The sequence below is a fragment of the Mobula birostris genome, chromosome 4 (genome assembly GCF_030028105.1).
Source record: "Mobula birostris isolate sMobBir1 chromosome 4, sMobBir1.hap1, whole genome shotgun sequence".
NCBI classification, from domain to species: domain Eukaryota; kingdom Metazoa; phylum Chordata; class Chondrichthyes; order Myliobatiformes; family Myliobatidae; genus Mobula; species Mobula birostris.
The window spans coordinates 85,581,894-85,603,901 of NC_092373.1; the positions used below are offsets into that span (position 1 = coordinate 85,581,894).

The window sequence follows — 22,008 nt, forward strand, 5'->3', positions numbered from 1 at the left end:
ACCCACTCAATGGTGACCCATGGGCAAAGCAACAGGAGAAGCAGGCTCTTTGTCTCATGCTGTGTAGTGAGGGGTGTGTGCCCATGTCTGCACATGCACAAGTGTGCATGCACATATGAGGGAAGCGTCAAAAGCTGCTACTGTGCTACTCCAACTGTTTACACACATTTTTTTCCACTTCTTTTGTCATCGGACACCGGAGTCACTGAGAGGCCGGAGAAAGGAGAGAAACAAGGTTTAGAGGTCAGAGTTCACAACCACAATATCACAGAAAGAAACAACTTGAAATTGATTACAAAAAACTGGCTCAGAGAGGACAGCAGACAAATGGAAAATGGTTTGAAGAGACAGTAGGAAGAAGCAGGGGTTAGGGTAGGAGTTCATGACAACACACAATGTAAAAATCTCAGTCCCACCCTGTTTCAACACCAGAGGCAACATGTTGTGGAAAAGGATTCCTTTTGTTGTATGGTTCTGACATCATAGGTCTGAGGAGACTCGACACTATGAAATCTCAGCCACATAGAACCCCAGGGTGTCTCGCTTCATGCCACTTACCTGCGTGCTCGTCATTTGCCCATATTCACCGCATTTTTCAATTAACTTTGGATAAATTATTACTTTACTGTCTGTTCTATAAGTTTCATTGGTACAGGCTATCTTTCAAGGGAACGGGAAATGGAAGAAGTGACTCCGTTTTACTGCAGGTCTATGTTACATTATAGGTAAGAGTTTCATGCACCTACGAGATCATGTTAAACACGGACGCTGGTTACCAGCAGCAGGATTTCACACTTTGATCACATCAAGGACATTTCATGTGTCAACTATTCTCTGAATCTGAGCACTTGGAGCCACGGATTCACAAGTGCGGGCATGTTTGAATATCCGATATTACCTGTGGGTATCAGCACAGGAAACCTGATGGGGCGAGGATGGGTATTTATGGTGGGGAAGGGATAGGCTTGAACACTTGCTGTCGCTCAGTAATCTGGTGCGCGCTTACGATCGATAATGTCGCCCAATCCCTGAGTGCACAGGAGATCCCTCAGCCTGGAAACCTCATCCTTCAGTTCCCGGATCAGCTTGTTGTTGGGGTCCTCATTAATGACGGCATTGCATCGGATCTGCTTGGCACGGTCTGCATATCTAAGCAAGGAAAGAAACCAGATGGTCTTCAGTGTGTTGCTTTAGAGAGCAGAGGAACATCTGAAAAAGCAGGATAGACCAGGAAATAATTCAATATAGTGCATTCCAGTTAACTGGGACAAGCCAAGACAAGCCCCAGTTAAGTGACTGCCCCAATTAGCCAAAGTTTCATGGAAATAGTCACAAGGTATAAAAAAAACTACTGTTTAACTGAGAAACAATTTATATATTTCAATAAAGCACAGATAAATTGGAACACTACTGATACCTCTACAATAAATTATAAAACTGTGTATTATTTCCTAATACTTATCGACAAGGAATTCATCTGCTGTTCCTTTTGAACAAAATCAGTGCAGACACCCGCAGATAATGGACTACCTTCATACAATGCTTCAGACAATTGCATCCTCCAAATCTTCATTTTCATTGTAACAATCAAAATGATTGCTGATACCTTCAAAATCGTTGTGATTACTAACTTGTTGAAGCGGTGAAATTGTTTTATTTCCGTTCCCAGCCGTTTCTGGTATCTCCAAGCCTGAATGCTTGAAACCATGGTGAACAAAACAGTTCTGAATTGTCTTACTGCACATGTCTCGCCAACTTCAGTGACAAAAATCACTGCTTTTTGAACGTAAGTGCACACAACTAACTATTTAAAAACTGATCACTCTACGCACAGTGTAGTTTCTAACAGCTACATGTGCACACGACTAACCCTAGTTGGAAACTGTTCAGGAACAGTCTCCTGCCTAGCTGCCTAGCGTCCCAGTTAAACAAAGGGAAGCTGGGATATTTTCTTGGTATATTTTTTGTCTTTAAGAGTTGTTCCAAATAATAGACTGCCCCGATGGCCTAATTAACTAGAATCCACTGGTACTATCAAAACTTCACCCCATGCTTCCTAGACACATTTTCCCCAACCAAATGACCAGCCCCTTCCCTTCTCCTTACCCAGTCTCATCCTCAGCCCCAAAAACTTATTCAGCCCCTCCCATTCTAAACCCTAGTCCCACTTCATTAAAACTTGGCACTTTCCAATGGCGCCCTTCATCCAGTGTACTGCTCATACATCTGTTGCTTACCTCAGGGTGCTGAGTGTCTCGTCATAGTTGATGTCCGCAGGGCTAAGTGCAGCCACCATGGCAGTCCGAGAGTTGCCCCCTGCAGAGAAGCAACGTGTTTAGGTTATAGGTCAGTGCCCCATTCCAGAAACTTCCTTCTCACCCCTTCACAGAACAGGCAACTAGCACTGACTTTCCCCGCACACCCCTTTTAAACTTTCCCCAATCTCACCCAAAGCTATGTCTTTCCAGCATTTGCCATTTCTCCCTTGGGTGAATGATTCCACCTAAATTGTCCATTCCAAACAACTCAGTCACTACCCCCTTCCCCCAGTGGACCTCCAGGACAGCAGGCTGACGGGGGCACCACGTGAAGCAAAAGGAAACCTATGTCAAGCTTGGTTCACTTGTTTAGAGCCAGAGGCTAGTGGGATCACAAAATCTCACTGCAACACCATTGTGGTGCTATTGGTGGAGTGAGGTGCCTTTCAGATACATCATTAAACTGGGTCTCTCCCCCGCTCTCTCAGCCCGAGATCCCCACAACACCTGCTAAAATACACAACACTTCTCTCTGCTCTCCTAGTCAATATTGTTCCCTTACTTAATTATTAAACAACACCTAACTGCAGATTTTCCTGTAAAAAAGCAATGACCACACTGCAAAATTCATTTGTTGTGAAATACTTTTGAGATATCCTGGGACTATGGCGGTCTCTATTCAAATGCAAGTTTGGTTCTCAGGATCGAAGAACACTGAGAAATTTATGGCAATATCCAGAGTCCTTCTGTAGCTCTTTCTAAGTTTAATAAATGATAGCCCATGCTGACACATAATGACAGAGGAAACGCTGCTCTGTTAGCTGCATCTGTAAACAGTGGTACACTCACCAAGGTTCTCTCGTAACAGCCATGTCAGCACAGAGTCTCTGTACGGGATGAAATCTGTTTTCTTCTTTTTCTTGTTCTGCTCAATGTGGAACACAACAAAGACATTTCATTAACGGAGCACACTCACAATTTCAGATCAGGTGCAGAACTGAATTGGAGTAAACATCAGTCATCCTGTGAAATTAGTTTCATTGGTGTCCTTAGGGCTGTGCCTCTGCCAGAATACTGTTCCAGCAGTACTCCATCCAATGAAGAGTATTAGCAGGCTGGCTCTACCCAGAGCTTGTCCAGCTCCCCAGAACACACAGGATGAGAACAATATCCCTGGCTGAGCACCTTCTTTCTGAGCAACCCTTCATGTCACTGAAAATATCAGAAATACTCAGCCAACTTAGCTTCTGTTTTCTTCCTTGCGTTTGATAAGGAATTTGTCAGAGCCAGCACCTGGCACGCAGATGCAGCCTGGTCTTTTGAGCATTTGAAGCATTTTCTGATTTATCTCCAACCTGGGATAGAAGGCTACAGGCGAGTGTAGGGAAGTACAGGGTGCAGAGATACTGCAGAACAGACTAACAGTTGGAGCTGCAAACATAAAGCTGACCATACAGCAGCATCCCACGTTTGGACTGTATCACAGCACGTGGAGTCACGCTTGAACCCTGAGCCGTGCCTGCACCCACACTGGAAATAACAAATCCTAGGGGGCATTGCTGTGAGACAGCAGGGGCAAAATTTAAAGGAGATGTGAGAGGCAAGTATTTTTATTTATTATTTATTGAGATGCAGTGCAGAATAGGTCCTCTGAACCACGCCGCCCAGCAATTCTCCAATCTAGTTCTTGCTAATCACGGGACAATTTACAATCACCAATTAACTTACCAAGCGGAATGTCTTTGGACTGTGGGAGGAAGCTGGAGCACCCGGTGGAAACTCCTTACAGGCAGCGATGAGAATGGAACCCGGGTCCCCTGCACTGTGGAGCGTTCTGCTAACTACTGTGCTATCAGGCCACCCACAGTGACAGGTGCTTGGATGGGTGGGGTGGGGGAAGGGGGGCAGGGGTGAAGAAGGTGTGAGGGTGACATTTTGGTAGCCAGTTGAATAGGCAGGGAGTGGAGGGACATGAATCCTGTCCAGGCAGATGGGATTAGTTTAATTTGGCAACAGGTTCAGCACATGTAGGTTAAAGGGCTTGATCCTGTGGTGTAAATTTCTATCTTCTTATGGAGCAGCAGGTATTGGCTGTCTACTCTCATTCTAGAATGTTTAATGACGTAGAGTAGGGTGTGGAATGTATGCCCATAATATTGTAGAGTAGAGTAGTTTAATGATGTGTGCCCCTGTGGCACCCATGGCTCTCAGCGCAATCTGAGTGACAGTGGGAACTCCCTGATCCGCTGACAGACTACATCCTTGCCACATCTGAGCCTGGTAGGGGTCAGCTCCGCTGGCATGAGCTGCCATTTTGGACAAAATTGTGACTTCCTGCCTGAGCACCAGCAGCAAGGTGAAGAGGCTATTGCACTGCAGAGGTCACGGCCAAGCCTGAACTTCGTCTTGTCATTGAGGTACAACAAGTTAAGCTCTGTTGTCAGGACTGTCAAGAAACTGGGGGTTATTCATACCTTGTTTGATCCAGAATCCTGTAATAAATTAAAAAAAAGCAAGTTTATTGAAAGGGCTAGAGACAGTTGACACATCAGTGCTGTTCTTTTCCTATTTCATTGTCAGCTTCATATAAATTAGCAAGGAACTTGTCATTAAGCAACTGTCATGACTATCAGGACAACAATGATGACTGACCTCAATCAATATGACCCCTTTTACAGGAGCAGTCTCATAATTAAGATTCTTTCAGGGAATCTATCCACTCAGACTACTTTTAAGGAGATGAAAGAATATTTGAATCAATCCTAAACTTTTTTGAAAACATTTACCTTTGTCTTCATCTTGGACCTGCACTTCTCTGGAGTTGCTTTTTTTTCCTATTTGGAGCCATATAAAATACCTTTAAAGGGGCCTTTCTTTCTTCATAATTTATACCTTTGACATGACTGACCAGCTTTGTTCAGCATCTCATGTGCTTGAAGGGCTCCTTTTTGTCTCAATGACCTGGTCAGGCACAGGTCTTCAGATAAAGAGTTTGAGCACACTGAATTAAATCCTACACTATGCTCTGGTTGTACTGATTTTGCACTCAGTTCTGGCTGGGAAAGGTCAGTGCTAGGTCAGCTCTGGCTCCAAGATTCCTGCGTGAACATCAGTGGACACCAGCGCATTCATCAAACATCACCGTCATCAAGGGCCCCAATAAAAGCAACAAGCGCACTCACCACCTCTGCCAATGCTGAGATGACTTTGCCGAGAGTTGTCAAGGACTTATTTATATTTGCTCCTTCCTAAAACACACAAGGAAATGAACTATTAAATGGAGCAAGCAGAAGCTGAACAAATAGAGGCAGCAACACATTGAGCTTTGTATTAAACATAATAAAGGCATATCCGTTGGATACAAATGGGCCACTGCATTCCTGACACATTGTTCAATTCTATCAAAGAATATTTCATAAACTACCTGCTTAATTGGACATTTTAGAAAAATGCTTTCTGGAATCCAAAGACCAGGAGATAAAACTGATTCCATTAAGATGGCGGCATGTGTAGATGTAGCAGCCTCTCCATAGCCAAGCAAAGCTGCTTTTTTTCTTTGTTAAATGTGGTTTTTATTGTAATGCTATGCTCGACTCCAATAACTATGAGTACAGCAGGGTGTTGTAGGAGCCAGCTGACGATTCAGAGAAGGGAAGGCTGGCTGTCAGGCCGCGATGGGAGAGTTGGGCAGTTGGGCCACGGGGCTGGGATTGGAGAGTCGGGCCACCAAGCCCTGGGGGCAAGGTCAGGCCGCCAGACCGCGGGAGAAGGTGGATTGGGTTTGGAAGAGCTGACCTGGGTGGAGATCATGCTGCTGCCTGCCACTCAAAGGCACCAAAGTTGGTGCATGAAGGCAGCGTGCAGAGAAACCGTGACTGTCTTGGACGTTTCTTTTGCGGTTGCAAAACCCTGTTGGACATTGACTGCCACAGGCCCGTTCCCCTTGTTTAGCATTGGGCAGGAGGCATTATGAGGACTAGGCCTCAAGCCGTGGGCTTGCCCGCAGATGCAGTCTGGGTGAGAATGAGGTGCAGGAGGCAGTATAGTATGGCGTTCATGCTTGGTTGGAGTAACTTCTCCTGTCAGTGCTGCCCTCCAGTGTTGGATTGGTTGAATTACAGACTGGATTGCCAGGAACCAGCAATATGCGGAAGTTGGCGCTTCGGGCCTTGGACTAAAAATGTGTTTTCTTGGGTGACTATGCTCTCTTTCTTCCTCTCTCTCATTATTTTGAACGCACGTGTACGTTTTTGCACCTTGGCCCCAGAGGAACTATGCCTTGTTTGGCTATATCCAAGTACGGTTTGAATTACAATTAAACGTGATTAGATTTGATTTGAACAACTGGGACACAAGAGGCTACAGATGATGGAATCTGAAGCAACAGACAATCTGCTGGATGAACTTAACCTATGGAGCATCATCTATGGCAGGAGTTCCCGACCTAGGATCCAGGGACCCCTTGCTTAATGGTATTGGTCCATGGCATTCAAGAGCTTGGGAACCCCTGATCTAAGGCACTGATAATGTTTCAGTTTGAAACCATGTATCAGGACCAAATAAAATTATGCTTTGCTATATGACCAGACAGAATAAGGGATATCTTCTGCAAGTCCATCAAATTATCTGCAGCAGATAATTTAAGATTGGGCAAGTGCAAACACAAATTGGAATGGGGTAATCCTGATGAATCATTTACAACACTGTCGGTGTACTACTGCTGGGAAGACAGATGGTGTTCATCCTCCCACCACAACATACCACCTACTGGCATGTACAACAAGGTGAGTTGATGGATGACTGATCAGATGGACAGACAACTGATTGGCAGGTAGATCAGACAATGAATCAATGGGTGAATCAGGTAACTGCACAAAGAGATGGCTGGACAAATAAACACATGTTCCAAAAAGTTCTGTGGAGGGAAGTCTCAATACATAATTGATGGTGAACAACAGAGGGCAGGATAGATGTAACTCAGTGCATGAAAAGATGGGAGTGCACAGAAAGTTTCAAAGTTCAAAGGAAATTATTATCAAAGTACGTATAAGTCACTCTGATGCAGCCACTCAAAAAATCCATAATAGAATAATAACCATAATAAAATCAACGAAAGACCACACCAACTTGGGCGTTCAACCAGAATGCAACAGAGAATAAACTCTGCGATTACAAAAAGAAATAAATAATAATAATAATAAATAAATAAGCAATAAATATTGAGAACATGAGATGAAGAGTCCTTGAAAGTGAAGCCATAGGTTGTGGCAACATTTCAATGATAGGCCAAGAACCTGACGATTGAGGGGTAATAACTGTTCCTGAACCTGGCGGTGAAAGTCCTGGGGCTCCTGTACCTTCTTCCTGATGGTAGCAGTGAGAAGAGAGCAAAACCTGGATTGTGGGAGTCTCTGATGATGGACGCTGCTTTCCTGCAACAATGCTTTGTGTAGTTGAGGTCAATGGTGGGGAGGGATTTACCCATGATGGACTGGGTCATACAACTACTTTTTGGAGGATTTTCCATTCAAGGGCATTGGTGTTTCCATACCAGGCTGTGATGCAACCAGTCAATATACTCTCCACCACACATCTATAGAAGTTTGTCAAAGTTTTAAATGTCATGCGGAATCTTCACAAACTAGTAAAGAAGTAAAGGCACTGCAATGCTTTCTTCATAATTGCACTTACATGCTGGGCCCAGTTCAGATCCTCCAAAATGATAATACCAAGGAATTTAAAGTTGCTGACCCTCTCCAACTCTGATCCTCCGATGAGGACTAGCTCATGGACCTCTGCTTTCCTCCTCCGGAAGTCAATAATCTTGCTGACATTGAGTAGTAGGTTGTTATTGTGGCACCAATGAGACGGATTTTTAATCTCCCTCCTATATGCTGATTCATTACCACCTTTGATTCAGCCTACGACAGTGGTGTCATCAGCAAACTTAAATATGGTATTGGAGCTGTGCTTAGCCACACAGTCATAAGTGTGAAGTGAGTAGAAGAGGGTCTGAGGTGCCTTGTGGTGCACCTGTGCTGATGAAGATCGTGGAGAAGATATTGTTGCCAATCCAAACTGACTGGGGTCTGCAAATTGGAAATCAAGGATCCAATTGCACATGGAGTTATTGAGGCCAAGGTCTTGAAGCTTATTGATAAGTTTTGAGGGAAAGTTGGTATTAAATGTCAAGCCGTAGTCAATAAAGAGCATCCTGATATATGTACCTCTGCTGTCCAGATGTTCCAGGGTTGAGTGAACAGCCAATGAAATGGCATCTGCTGTGGACTTGTTGCTCTGGTAGGAAAATCCAAATCACTTCTCAGGCAGGAGTTGATATGTTTCATCATCAACCTCTCAAACACTTTATTACTGTGAATGTAAGTGCTACTGGACGATAGTCATTGAGGCAGGTTATCACCTTCTTCTTGAAGTCTGCTTGAAGCAGATGGGTATCTCAGACTGCTGAAGTGAGAGTTTAATGATCTCAGTGAACAGTCCAGTAAATTGATCAGCACAAGTCTTTGGTAGCTGGCCAGGTACCAGGTCTGGGCCAGATGCTTTCATGTGTTCACCCTCCTGAAGGCTGCTTGTACGTCAGAGGTTATAGTTTGTGATGGTTCCTCCATGCTTTGCCAGTCAAAGCCAGCATAGAAGGCATTGGGCTCATCTGTAAGCGCAGCCCTGTTGTAAGGTCATCAGGATGCCCTTGATTTTACTTGATAAGAGGCAGGTAAGCCCTGCCACGAGTAATTCAAGTTTCCCACTTTGCCTGTGAGATGGCTCTCCGGAGATTATACCCGGACCTCTTGTAACTTTCTTGATCATTGGACTTGAATGCCTCTGACCTGGCCCTCAGTAGATCCCGGCTCTCGGTAGATCCTGGCCCTCGGTAGATCCCAGCCCTAGGTAGATCCCGGCCCTCGATAGATCCTGGCTGTCAGTAGATCCTGGCCCTCAGCAGATCCTGGCCCTTGGTAGATCCTAGCCCTCGGTAGATTGCAGATCTCAGGCTCCATCCAGGGCTTCTGGTTGGGGAAGATTCTGAATGATTTTGTGGGGACACACTCCTCTACAACTGTTTTAATAAAGTCCATGCAACCCATGATGTATTTATCTAGATCCACAGGTAAGTCCTTGAACACAGCCCAGTCACCAAGTAGAAACAATCCCACAGCCACTCCTCTGCCTCCTGCAGCTACATCCTTGTTGTCCTAATCTCTGAAGCTTTGCTCTTTAAGCCTCTGCCTGCATGCAATTAGGAGAAGGACAGCCAAGTGATCAGATTTATCGAAATGTTGTCTGGGCATGGACAGTAGGCATTCCTTATCTTATATATTAGGTTCAGTGTGTTGGGACTTTTGGTGCTACAGGTTTTACGCTGATGATAATTGGGAAGGTATTTCTTCAAATGAGCTTGATTGAAGTCCCCGAATATGATTTGAAATGTGTTGGGAAGGACTGTTTCTTGTTTGGAGACAACAGCATGCAGTATCTCAAATGCTTGATTACAGTCGGCTGCTGGTGGCATGTAAACTGCGGTCAGGATTGTGGAGGAAAACTCTCTAAGTAGGACAGATGACATTTGACCGTTCAGTGCTCAAGGTCAGGGGAACACAAGTTTGACTAAAACACCACACTGGAGCACCATTTTGGAGCATGAGTTTATCATGAAGCACTTACCTCCACGTTTAATGGACATGTAGGTAGAAAGATATGTGTGTGGGTAGTGAGGTTCATGTCTGAGTTAAATAGATGGACAGAGGGTCGATAAAGCAGATCCTCACCTTTAACCGTGTTCCCTTTGCTCCTGTGGAATCTGCCCGTTCACTTCCAGCAAGATCAACCAAACTGATTTTACTCACCTACAGAATAAAAGGATGTTAGAAACAAACAAGTCATTCAATTAAAGTCAGAATTACTCCTTTTGAGTGCTCAGCAATTACTAATTCATTGGAACGCTGTGGCATTATGTGATTTAAATAGACCACCCATTCAAATTCTGCATCAATACATTAACCAAGGCCACTTGTAAACAGGGGAGTGTTCTGTGCATCAAAGGCCCCGAACAACAAAGGATGCCTTAGAAATAAACCCAACAGTTCAGGAGAGAAACTACATAATCTGCATGTTGAGAGAATTCGAGCAGGGAGTGTAAGGTGCAGGATCTATAATTAAAGCGAATGGGTAATGCAGAATGCCATACGACAAAGGTACACCCATCGTGCTGGATGTAAACTGCGTGCACTTTATATTCAAAAAGAATATGGAGCAGTTAGCTCAGGTATCAAGCTTGGGTGTACAATGTCCAGAGTATTTAATGGGTAGAATGTGAAATATAAATGGTAAGTAACAGGAAGGGTGTTTAATGCTGACTTTAATACTATCTGTATTAATATTAGGCACTGAACATAATCAGCACAGTAGCTCACACTTCTTAAATTTTACTGTCACTGTGATGTTTATTAACTTTCTATGATAAGCTTTTTCTCAATGGTTTTTAAGGATAGACAATGAACAATGCTTCTTTCTCCCTCTCTTCTAGTGGGAACTCTGAACCAACACACCTTTGTTATTTCAAAATTTGCCACCCACTGATTTTCTTCCTGTGGTGCTATCTCAGAAATTTGGGAATTTCCATTGTAATCTCCCCCACCTCTATGGAAAAAGCATCAATGACCCAACATTTATTCATGCCTGTGGCCTCCCAATCCGAGTGCGACAGCTTCATCCTGGTCTAGCCTACAGCGCCCTCTGGTGAGTAAACTGGAAACAGCAGGTACTCTGCCCAACCTTCCTCTCACTGAACCTTGTGCAACTTTCTGTGTGTGAAGTTTCCTTACGCAGTCTTCTCTGTTATAAGTGAAGCACTGAAGCTCTATAGATCACCATTACAGGTTGCTGTTTAACAGGATCAAACCGAACCAAGTTATCAGTAAGGTCATCCTCATTATAGCTTTCCAGTTAGCGGAGGTTCACCATAACTGAAATCAAATCATTTCCAAGAAATCTGGAATAATAAATAAAAATCACTCTTACAAAATTTATGTGCTGAAAGAAAGTAAATAAATAAAAATATTTGATTTCAACTTGCATTCTAATGCAGCTTCACATTATGGAAAAACACGGTTCAGATTGGTTTCTAGGAATGAAACCCTGGATCCTCCAATCCCCTCCCCTCCCCTCCCCGCCATATTATTGGGAACATCTGTAACATTCATCCAACCTCTGAGCTGATTTTAAATTCAGCTTTAAATAAAGGTCATATCTCTTTCAAAGAGTGAAGACTACATCCGCTCTGAGTGAAATCACACAGAAGCTGTTCCCACCTCTGCACCATACAATCCTCAGGCAGGCTGCAAGTGGAATTAGGAAACCAGGCTGCTCCCTTCCTTTACCTTCTCAGAGGTGGAGTCTACACTGGAGTCAAGTGTTTTCTGCGTGAAGATGATATTGAACACAGCGTGAGATCGGCTGCTGGTCTCATTCATGTTTGTGGCAGCCACAGTCCTGGTGAGACAGGAAAGAATCAGTGAACACTTCCTTTGCACATTCACTTCCAGCTGAACATCTTACCAACAGGGGCATGGCAAAGTCAATGATGCTGAGTTATTAGATAATGGTAGTAGGCACTCTTCAATAGTAGCAGAAAAACGAGTTTAATGATGGAGCAGCTATGGTCAAAGATAGCAGGGCAGTGGTCGATGAGAGCAAGACTCTAGTCATTCATAGGAGGAGCAGTAGTCAATGATATCAGGGGTTCTAGTTAGTGATGGCAGAGCACTAGTCAGTCAATGATAGCATAGGTAGTAGTCAGTGATAGCAGGGCACTAGTCAATAATGGAAGAAACCAAAAGTAATATAAGGGGCACTAGTCAGTGATGACAAAGCACTTGTTAACACTGAAAATAGCACTAGCTTTTGTTAATACTTTTAGTTAAGTCTGAGGTACTAGCTTAAGAGGGCAGAAGACCAGTCAATGGGACAGTGGCTTACTTGGAATAATAATTAACTCTAATTGATAACTAGAGCTAAATATTCTGTGAAAGACAACAGAGCTAACAATCTTTAACAAATAATATTGAGGGAGACCCCATGCTTCACTAGTAACTGGAGGTAATAAGATGGCTGCACAAAGCAGGACCAAGGGCTTACAGCTAGTGAAAGCAGAGAGAGACATCATCAGTTCGTGACAGAGAGAGAGAGTGTTGAAGAAATGTACGGAGACAATAGGGACATCATCAGAAAAGGAGGGTCTCACCAGTCTTCATTTTGACCTTAGCCACCTGTGAAAGACTGGTGGAATACCATCAGCTTCCTGTCCAAATCCTCTATAATTTCACATCCCACTAACTTCATGACAGATTACATTTAATTTGCCCCAAGCTCTCTCCTCTCCCTGTGGGCACAGTGGTTCTCCCTCTGTTAACCAGAAGGTTTGATTAAATACTGTTCTATCTATAACTGTTGTCACCCACCATCTCTCTCCAGCTCAATTTAGAAATACACTATTTCATTGAGACTCAGTACAAGTAGTCACCATAGATTCCTTCAAATGTAGAGGTTTGTGACATGGATTACAGGTGACAAGTGTTAAGTGTAGCATACCTGAGTGAACAGGTATGTCTGGACCTTTATTTCTCAAAGTTCTTCATCACTACTTCCTTAAAACATGAAAGGAGGCCATTCAGCCCATTGAATCTATATCAGCTCACAGGACAATCCTATTTCCTCATTTTTTATTGCTATAATTTACCCTCCCTACCAGCTCCCGGACTCTATGCATGTGGAATCTGGAACAAAAAAAAACTAGCTACTGGAAGAACTCAGCAGGTCAGGTCAGGCAGCATCTGTAGAGTCAAAGGGATTGTCGATGTTTTGGATCAAGACCCTGTATCAGGACAGAGTGTAAAGGAGAGACAGCGTCCAAAATGAGGTGACGGTGGGGGGTGGGGTGGTGGCAGTGAAGACCAAGGACTGATGAAGGGCATGTGGCTTGTTCAGCGATTCACTGAGGTAGGACACTCTGTGACCTCACAGAGCCAACTAGTTTTTCCTACCTGGCTTTGTTGCCTGAGTCCATGAGGTCTGAAATGTCATTGTAGGAGGTCACAGCAAGTTTAGAAAGATCCTCCACATAAGGGCCGAGAATTGGATGCTCTCGAACGCGAAGGTTTCCTTTGGTTTTAGGGTTCAGTAAGTCTCGCACACGCTCACAGTAAATCTCCATATAACTGACCTGGGAGACAGCACAAGAGCAACGTTAGAAAAAATGACGAGACCCCAGATCCTATGGTGGTCAGTAAAATAAAAGCCTCTCTACTCAAGCCCCGTGAGCAAATCTATCTATCCACAACACACTGAGGCCAACTGCTTGGAAAATTCCTCAGTACAACTTTAAGAGGCTTTTGTTGTCTCTTCATTTGCCTCAGGCTAGAGTAGCCCATCTGCTGGGGATGTCTACATCAACCTGAAGTGTCCTGCTTCAGGGGTGAAAAGTCAGAGCTCGGTGACTGACCTGCACCTTTTAACCTACCTAATGGACTAAGTCAGCTGTCACACCATTGGCCTGGACTGGCAGTCTGAGGTTGTCCAAACTGTTGTACAGATACGGGGGACAGACACGATGAGATGACATGCACAAGATAACGTAACCCACCTGAGCTGCAGCGGTGGTGGTGCTGGCCACATTCGAGAAAGTCCAACCATGTAAGACTAATTTTAAATGTAAACTCTCTTTTCAATCTTCCATTTATTTATAGCTGGTCCCTCCTCTTCCTCATCAACATCTTGCTACTTTCAAGGATATGGGATCAAATACTGCACAGACACCAGTTCCCTCTTCCCCCATATCACTTTTCTCACCGCCTCCCGAATGCAGTGTTTTAAACTCCACCCCCCCCCCCCAGCTTAAACCTACCCCCTCTAGCTTTTGATTTCTTTTCCTTGGGGGAAAAAAGTTGTATGCATTCACCTGTCACGATTTGATCACCCCTCAATCTCCTATGTTCCAGAGAATAAAGTACCAGCATGTCAAACTTCTCCTCGACCTTTATTGAAAGCCCTTGGGTCCTGAGAACATTTCATAAATCTTCTTTGCACTCTTTCCAGCTAAATTGCATATTTCCTGTAATAGGGTAACCAAAACTGTACACAATACTCCAGGTACAACACATAAAAGTTGCTGGTGAACACAGCAAGCCAGACAGCATCTCTAAGAAGAGGTACTGTCGACGTTTCGGGCCAAGACCCTTCGTCAGGAGTAACTGAAAGAAGAGCTAGTAAGAGATTTGAAAGTGAGAGGGGAAGGGGGAGATCTGCTTCAAAAACCGGGATTGAGTCTGCTGGTATGCTGTGTGGGTGCCCTGTTTAAATCTGTAATGTGTGTCTCTGTGGGTTATTTGCTGGTTATTGCTGTATGTGTTGTGGGTGAGGTCTTTGTTCGAGTTCAGGCTGGCATTGGCGAGTTGGAGGTGGCACTCGAGGTTGTCCATGCGGTTGGGAGAGAGAGGAAAGAGTGGTCTGATTTGGAGGTAGAGTCTGCGAATAAATGTTCTAGCTCTGGCAGGCTCTGCCTGGCACTTGGGATAGTGTCCACCCCAAGAGGGGCGGAGGCGTGCGAGACGTGGGTGGAGCAGATCTCTCAGTTGTTAGATGAGTGGCAGTGCTCGGTTGAGGGAGAGCGACAGGGATTGGTTGAAAGTTTGAGTAGGCGGGCTGGTGACGGTGTTACAGCTGTCAGGTTCACTTACACCATAGTGACAGCTGTCAGTTATTTGAAAGAGGGGGGAAAGTTTTCAGTGTGTCTTCTCTGGCTAGGAGGGCTAACTGTGGGCAGTCTGAGTTACAGCAGGATCAGGAAGGAGGAGAGGCGGGGCCCCGGACACGGGACAGGGGGCTCCGAGCTGTAGTGGTGGCCTAAGTGACAGAGGAGTTGGCAAGCAGGCCCGAGGTACCCCTAGTAGTGTCTGAGCCTTTTGGGTTTAGGTGAGGGGGTATGGAGGTCTCGGAGGGTTGAGAAGCTCCCAGATAGGTTGGCCTATGTAGCGTCCGTGGGACGGGCGTAAGGTCCACTGTTTGGGGAACACTGTCACTGTGTGTATTTGTGTATGTGTGTGTTGTGTGTCTGCAGGACTGATTGGCGAGTTATTTAGAAGTCATGAGGACATGACTTTATTTGGTGGGGGGAGAGTGTAAGGGGGTTTCGACTTTTATGTTACTACGGAGGCTAATTAAAATGGCGTCTTTGTTATGCTAATCTGGGGAATGCGGCTTTGTTGTGTTAAACGCTGAGAAAGTTTGCGCTAGCAGCTTGTTTTGGTTTAGAGGGTGATAAGAGGATGCTATTAACCAATTGGGATAGTTGTTATGGTTTTGGTGTATGTGCGGGGTTTTGGGGCAGAAGGCGGGAGAGCGAGACAGAGGATGGACGAGGTGCTGTGAGTCCGCTAACGGGGTCGGACCCTGAGCGGGGCGTTCGGTAAGGAGACGGAGACAGACTCGTGTGGAGCGTCTGGTCGACCACTGTTGTTGGTCCCAGGCGGCCGGTCGAGGTGGTCCAAGGGGGTCGCAGGGTGAAGAAGAAGGTCCTTGAGCTCCAACGGTTTTTGTGCACGAAGAGATTGAACTTTGATAAGTGTGGCGCCTTTTATTGTCCTTTTATATTTTATTCTCTTTTAATTATATAGTTCCAGCAATATCTATAAACTGTAAATCATTTAATTGCATCTGGTGTATTGTCTGTTATTTGGGCGGGGTGGGGCACCTCACACAGCAACAACACAAACGAATTACCCAGTTTGCCGGGGCCGAGGCTGTTTCCCTAGACGACAGCGAGCCGAGCGACCCTGAGGGTGGCCGGGGGGGCGGGGGGGGGCTACATGTAAATTATGCCAGTAAATTATGAAATAAATCCAGGACCAGCCTATTGGCTCAGGGTGTCTGACCCTCCAAGGGAGGAGTTGTAAAGTTTGATGGCCACAGGCAGGAATGACTTCCAATGAACCTGTTATCCTATGCATTCCAAAATTTCAGCTCATTCAAATCTCCCTGCCCAAGTCCTAACTTGCTAGCTTCAAGCTGACCCACATCCCTGCGCAGAGTGTCTCACTAACACCACAATTTCTACATCAGGTCCTTGACTGTTTACACAGTACTGCCATTGTGACTTCCTTCAGCCTCACAAATCTCTGGCAGATTCTTATATATTTCCAGTCTCCTACGTCAACATCCTACCCTTCAAACTTCGGCTGTTCAGGCAGTTCTAGACCACCATCCCTAAACCTCACGTCCTCTCTTTAAAGGTTAACTCCTTACCAAAACCTTAATCTTCACCTCAGTTGATTTTGTGTGATACTGCCTCTGCAAAACACCTTGGGACAAAGGTGCTACATAAATGTAAATCTCTGCAGTGTGCTCACTTCAAGTGCTGGGTGTTATTTGCATACAATAGTCCCTTCATCAGGACCCAATATTGCCACCACACAAGTGTTCAGGTGCATCTCAATACAGTATAGCTCCCTCAAGTCCAGCAATTACGACATGTTTCTGAATTCAGTGCCAGCTGGCAGTCTCACTCAGAATTTTGTGAGGATTCTCCCACGCCACTATCTTTGCATCATCCTGAATGAAACTGCCAGCTGGCACTCAATTAAGGCCATTTAGAAATGGAATAGGCAAATTTTTAATCAAGTTTATTCAGGGTTTACATGTGGGTTCTGAGAGTGTACGGCACTTATGTCATCAGCACCCAATTAGATTACCGTTGAACCATACAGCACAGAAACAGGCCTTTTGACCAACTATGCCTATGCTGACTATCAAATACAAATCCCATTTATCAGCACGTGATCCACAGCCTACTGTGACTTGGAAGTTCAAGTAGATCTATTGTCTCCATATTTCTTTAATATTGTATGAGTCCCTGCCTCCACTATACCCTCTGGTAGATGGATGCAGCCTCGGTGTGAAAAATGCTTTCTCAGATGCCTCCTAGGCTTCTTCCTATCTGCATTGGCCCCAGTCTGATTCCAGCAGTCTTCCTAAAATGCCCTTGAAACTTTCACCCTGTGGTACCCCCCTCCCTTACACTTACTTCCACAGAGTAGGAAAGGTTCGCATTTGCACTGTCATTAATTCTGGCAAAGAGGTCTTCACACAACTGGGGAAAGAGGAAGGCAAAATCAGTATCAGAATATAGAATCAGTAACAGAGCACAGCCTATCTAAAATTACAGAGCGCCTGCAAATCACGGACGATTAAGTGACTGAAGTAGGCGTTTAATGTTTGGAGGTGTTATTATTTAAAAACTACTCAAATTTTCCTTGCAATGCAGCTTCTGTGTTATCTCTCTCACCAGAACAGTGGCTAATTCTGTAGCCCTGTCAGGGGAAACTGTTCTGGTGTTATTTTCAGAATCAGAATCAGGTTTAAAATCACTGGCATGTAATGAAATTCATTGTCCTTGCAGCAGCTGTATAGCACAATGCAATACATAATAAAGAAAATTTGTGAATTATAGTAAATGTGTGTGTGTGTTAAATAGTTAAATTACATAAGTAGTGCAAACATAAAAATAAAAACGCAGTGAAGAAATTTTCAAGGGTTCAATGTCCATTCAGGAATCCATAGGCAGAGGAGAAGAAGCTGTGCCTGAATCGTTGAGTGTGTGCCTTCAGGCTCCTGTCCCTCCTCCCTGATGGTAGCAATGAGAAGAAGGCATGCTCTGGGTGATCTAGGTCCTTAATGATCAGTGCCACCTTGTTGAGGCATCGCTTCTTGAAAGTGTCCTGGATACTACGGAGACTAGCGCTCATGACGGAGCTGTGGGGGTTGGGCGCTGCTCCAGCGCAAGTCCAAGGCTGAGTAATGTGGCAAACTCTACCTTTAAATAGCCTCTGGGAGCCAAGCCACATGGGTACTCATCACTCCAGTTTCGGTGAAATGGCATTTTCATAATCCAGAAGCCTCAGTGGCAGAGAAACATTTCTTAGAGTTACAGCCACACAGAAGGAGGAATTTTGGCCCCTTGGCTCCAGCAGAACAGATCCATTACCTCACTTATTCATGTCTGGGATCTTCCAAGCAACTCATATTTTCTTTATCTTGCTATATTCTTGTACTTTATTCTCTTCCATACATACCTTTTTTAACCATCATTTCCCCCCCCCCCCCCCGCCCCCAAACACGACTGGAAGAAATACAAGTGAATTGGTCAGTCCATACTCTTCTGTTCGGAAAATGAGGATGATCTCACTGAAAAGTATTAAATTCTTTTCAGGCTTGGCAGGTTGAGGAATGGTGTTGCCTGTAGTTGGGATGTCTAGAAACAGTAGAATCTTTCTTGAAGTAATGAGTGGGTGTTCCTACACAGGAGGAATTTCTTCACATGGAGATTGGAAATTCCTTAGAATTCTCTATTCAGTAGAGCTGTGAGTCTTAATCAAAACACACAATATTGGAACAGGTTTATTATCACTGTAGTGAAATGTGACCTGAAATTTGTTGACTTCTGGCAGCTGCACAGTGCAAAGGTATTAAATTACTAGAAATTACAAAACAAATAAACAGCACAAGAAATGGAATAACGATGTGTTCATGCACCGTTCAGACGCCTGATGACAGAGGGGAAGGAAATGTTCCTGAATCATTGAGTGTAGGTCTTCAGGCTTCTGCTACCTCCTCTCTGATGGCAGAAACAAGACGAGGGCCTGTCCTGATAGTGAGGGTCCTTAATGATGTATTCCGCCTTCCTATAGCATTGCCTCTTGGTGATATATTTTAATATATTTTTAGGTACCAAGGGAATCAAGAGAGGTGGGAATGTGGGAAAGGAACACTGAGGCAAATGAACAGACATGACCTTAAGGAATGACAGCAGGCACATGGCGCTGAATGGCCTGTTTCCGGTTTTAATACTTGTGTGACATAGTGCACCTTACAGAAGACTATTCAGCAACTGCTACTAACACCTCCTCTTCACTGACAATCAACACTGGTGCACCTCAGGGGTGTGTGATTAGCCCATTGCTCTATTCTCTCTATATCCATGACTGTGGGGCTAGGCATAGCACAAATACCACCTACAAATTTGCGGACGATACAACTAATGTAGGTAGAATCTCAGGTGGTGACGAGTGGGTGTACAGGAGTGAGATATGCCAACAAGTGGAATGGTGCCGCAGCAACGACCTGGCACTCAAAGTCAATAAGACGAAAGAGCTGATTGTGGACTTCAGAAAGGGTAAGATGAAGGAACACATACAAATCCTCAGAGGGATCAGAAGTGGAGAGAGTGAGCAGCTTCAAGTTTCTGGGTGTCAAGATCTCTGAGGACCTAACCTGGTTCCAGCATATCGATACAGATATAAAGAAGGCAAGACAGCAACTATACTTCATTAGGAGTTTGAATGATTTGGCATGTCAACAAATACACTCAAAAGCTTCTATAGGTGTACTGTGGAGAGCATTCTGACAGTCTGTATTACTGTCTAGTATGGGGGGGGGGGGGTGCTACTCCACAGGACCAAAAGAAACTGCAGAGGGTTGTAAATTTAGTCAGCTCCATCTTGGGCACTAGCCTACAAAATACCCAGGACATTTTCAGGGAGCGGTGTCTCAGAAAGGCAGCGTCCATTACTAAGGACCTCCAGTACCCAGGGCATGCCCTTTTCTCACTGTTACCATTAGGTAGGAGATATAGAAGCCTGAAGACAGACACTCAGTGATTCAGGAACAGCTTCTTCCCCTATGCCATCTGATTCCTAAATAGACATTGAACCCTTGGACACTACCTCACTTTTTTTAATATACAGTATTTCTATTTTCTGCATGTTTTTTAATCTATTCAATACTGTAATTAATTTACTTATTTATTATTATTATTATTTAATTTTCTGTTCTATATTATGTATCGCATTGTACTGCTGCTGCTAAGTTAACAAATTTTACGTCACATGCCAGTGATATTAAGCCTGATTCTGATTCTGATGCCAGGACGGCTTTTGGTATCATGCTGTTGGGGAAGAATGCTATTACGAGAAATGGGCTTGAATCAGAATGAGGTTTAATATCACCGGAAGTTGTGAAATTTGTCTGAATGTTAACAGTGCAATCATTTTTAACCAGACCAGCACAGTTAGAATGGGGATTTCTACTTAATACTGTCCTCTTTGAGAATGAGGTGCTGATGTGCTCCACAGACATGAGAGGGCCCCAGGGCGAGAGAAGGGGTGACTGTACAGACCCCAGCCGTGTCAACACATGGGATTATTCTGCTTCCACTGACCTGCTGCCTGGGGGAATGGCCAGCCGACAAGTACACAGAAACCGGTCGAACGACTGACCAAATTCCACAGGTTATCTCTTCAGCAGTAAAAGCCAAACACAGAAAAAAGGTCAGAGTCTGTGTTCATAAGCATAAACTGACAGTGCTGAGTTTTGTAAAGTTACCACGGAGTTATGTGTGCACACTTCAATTCAGCTGCAGACTGGAAATTATTAGAGACTGATTTGTGGCACTGAGAACAAGATCTATATAGTGGGTGTGTAGTGAGTGTATAGACGGTGAGCCCTAGCCTGTACTGTGGATGTCAGGAAAGCGATCCACTGCCTGTAGTTTGTGTGGGATTTGTATGAGGCATCAATAATCCACACCTGTATTCTGGGTGTGGGGGACAGTGATCTACAGCCTGTATTCTGTGTATGATATCAGTGACCCACAGCCTGTTGTGTGAATGTGGGGGACAGTGATCCACCACCTGTTGTCTCGGTGTGAGGACAGTCACCCACGGGCTGTAGTCTGTACGCAGGGACACTGAAACACACCTTGAAACACCACCTGTTTTCTGGGTGTGCGAAGGGCAGTGAGACACAACCTGTAGTCTGTGTGTGAGGGACAGTGAGACACAGCCTGTTCTCTGTGTGTAGGAGACAGTGAAACATAGTCTGTAGTCTGTATGTGGGAGACAATAACCTGTAGTCTGTGTGTGGAGGACAGTGAGACACAACTTGTAGTCTGTGTGTGGAGGACAGTGAGACACAACCTGCAGTCTGTGTGTGGAGGACAGTGAGACACAACCTGTAGTCTGTGTGTGGAGGACAGTGAGACACAACCTGTAGTCTGTGTGTGGAGGAAAGTGAGACACAACCTGCAGTCTGTGTGTGGAGGACAGTGAGACACAACTTGTAGTCTGTGTGTGGAGGACAGTGTGACACAACCTGCAGTCTGTGTGTGGAGGACAGTGAGACACAACTTGTAGTCTGTGTGTGGAGGACAGTGAGACACAACTTGTAGTCTGTGTGTGGAGGACAGTGAGACACAACCTGTAGTCTGTGTGTGAGGGACAGTGAGACACAGCCTGTTCTCTGTGTGTAGGAGACAGTGAAACATAGTCTGTAGTCTGTATGTGGGAGACAATAACCTGTAGTCTGTGTGTGAAGGACAGTGTGACACGACCTGCAGTCTGTGTGTGGAGGACAGTGAGACACAACTTGTAGTCTGTGTGTGGAGGACAGTGAGACACAACCTGCAGTCTGTGTGTGGAGGACAGTGAGACACAACCTGTAGTCTGTGTGTGGAGGACAGTGAGACACAACCTGTAGTCTGTGTGTGGAGGAAAGTGAGACACAACCTGCAGTCTGTGTGTGGAGGACAGTGAGACACAACTTGTAGTCTGTGTGTGGAGGACAGTGTGACACAACCTGCAGTCTGTGTGTGGAGGACAGTGAGACACAACTTGTAGTCTGTGTG

General features: G+C 44.8%; 1 protein-coding gene across 3 annotated transcripts in view; it reads right to left on the bottom strand.

Annotated features, from left to right (window-relative positions):
* kif1aa (kinesin family member 1Aa) overlaps positions 1-22,008 on the bottom strand; it is a 503,440-nt gene that overhangs the window by 375,026 nt on the left and 106,406 nt on the right. For all 3 annotated transcript variants that reach the window (XM_072255712.1, XM_072255711.1, XM_072255713.1), the window contains exons 4-12: positions 17,353-17,418; positions 13,319-13,497; positions 11,657-11,768; positions 10,046-10,123; positions 5,441-5,506; positions 4,733-4,750; positions 3,108-3,183; positions 2,238-2,316; positions 1,007-1,149 (exon numbers count right to left, since the gene is read on the bottom strand). In XM_072255712.1, the coding sequence (XP_072111813.1) occupies positions 1,007-1,149; positions 2,238-2,316; positions 3,108-3,183; positions 4,733-4,750; positions 5,441-5,506; positions 10,046-10,123; positions 11,657-11,768; positions 13,319-13,497; positions 17,353-17,418 (817 nt within the window). The remainder of the gene's footprint in view (positions 1-1,006; positions 1,150-2,237; positions 2,317-3,107; positions 3,184-4,732; positions 4,751-5,440; positions 5,507-10,045; positions 10,124-11,656; positions 11,769-13,318; positions 13,498-17,352; positions 17,419-22,008) is intronic.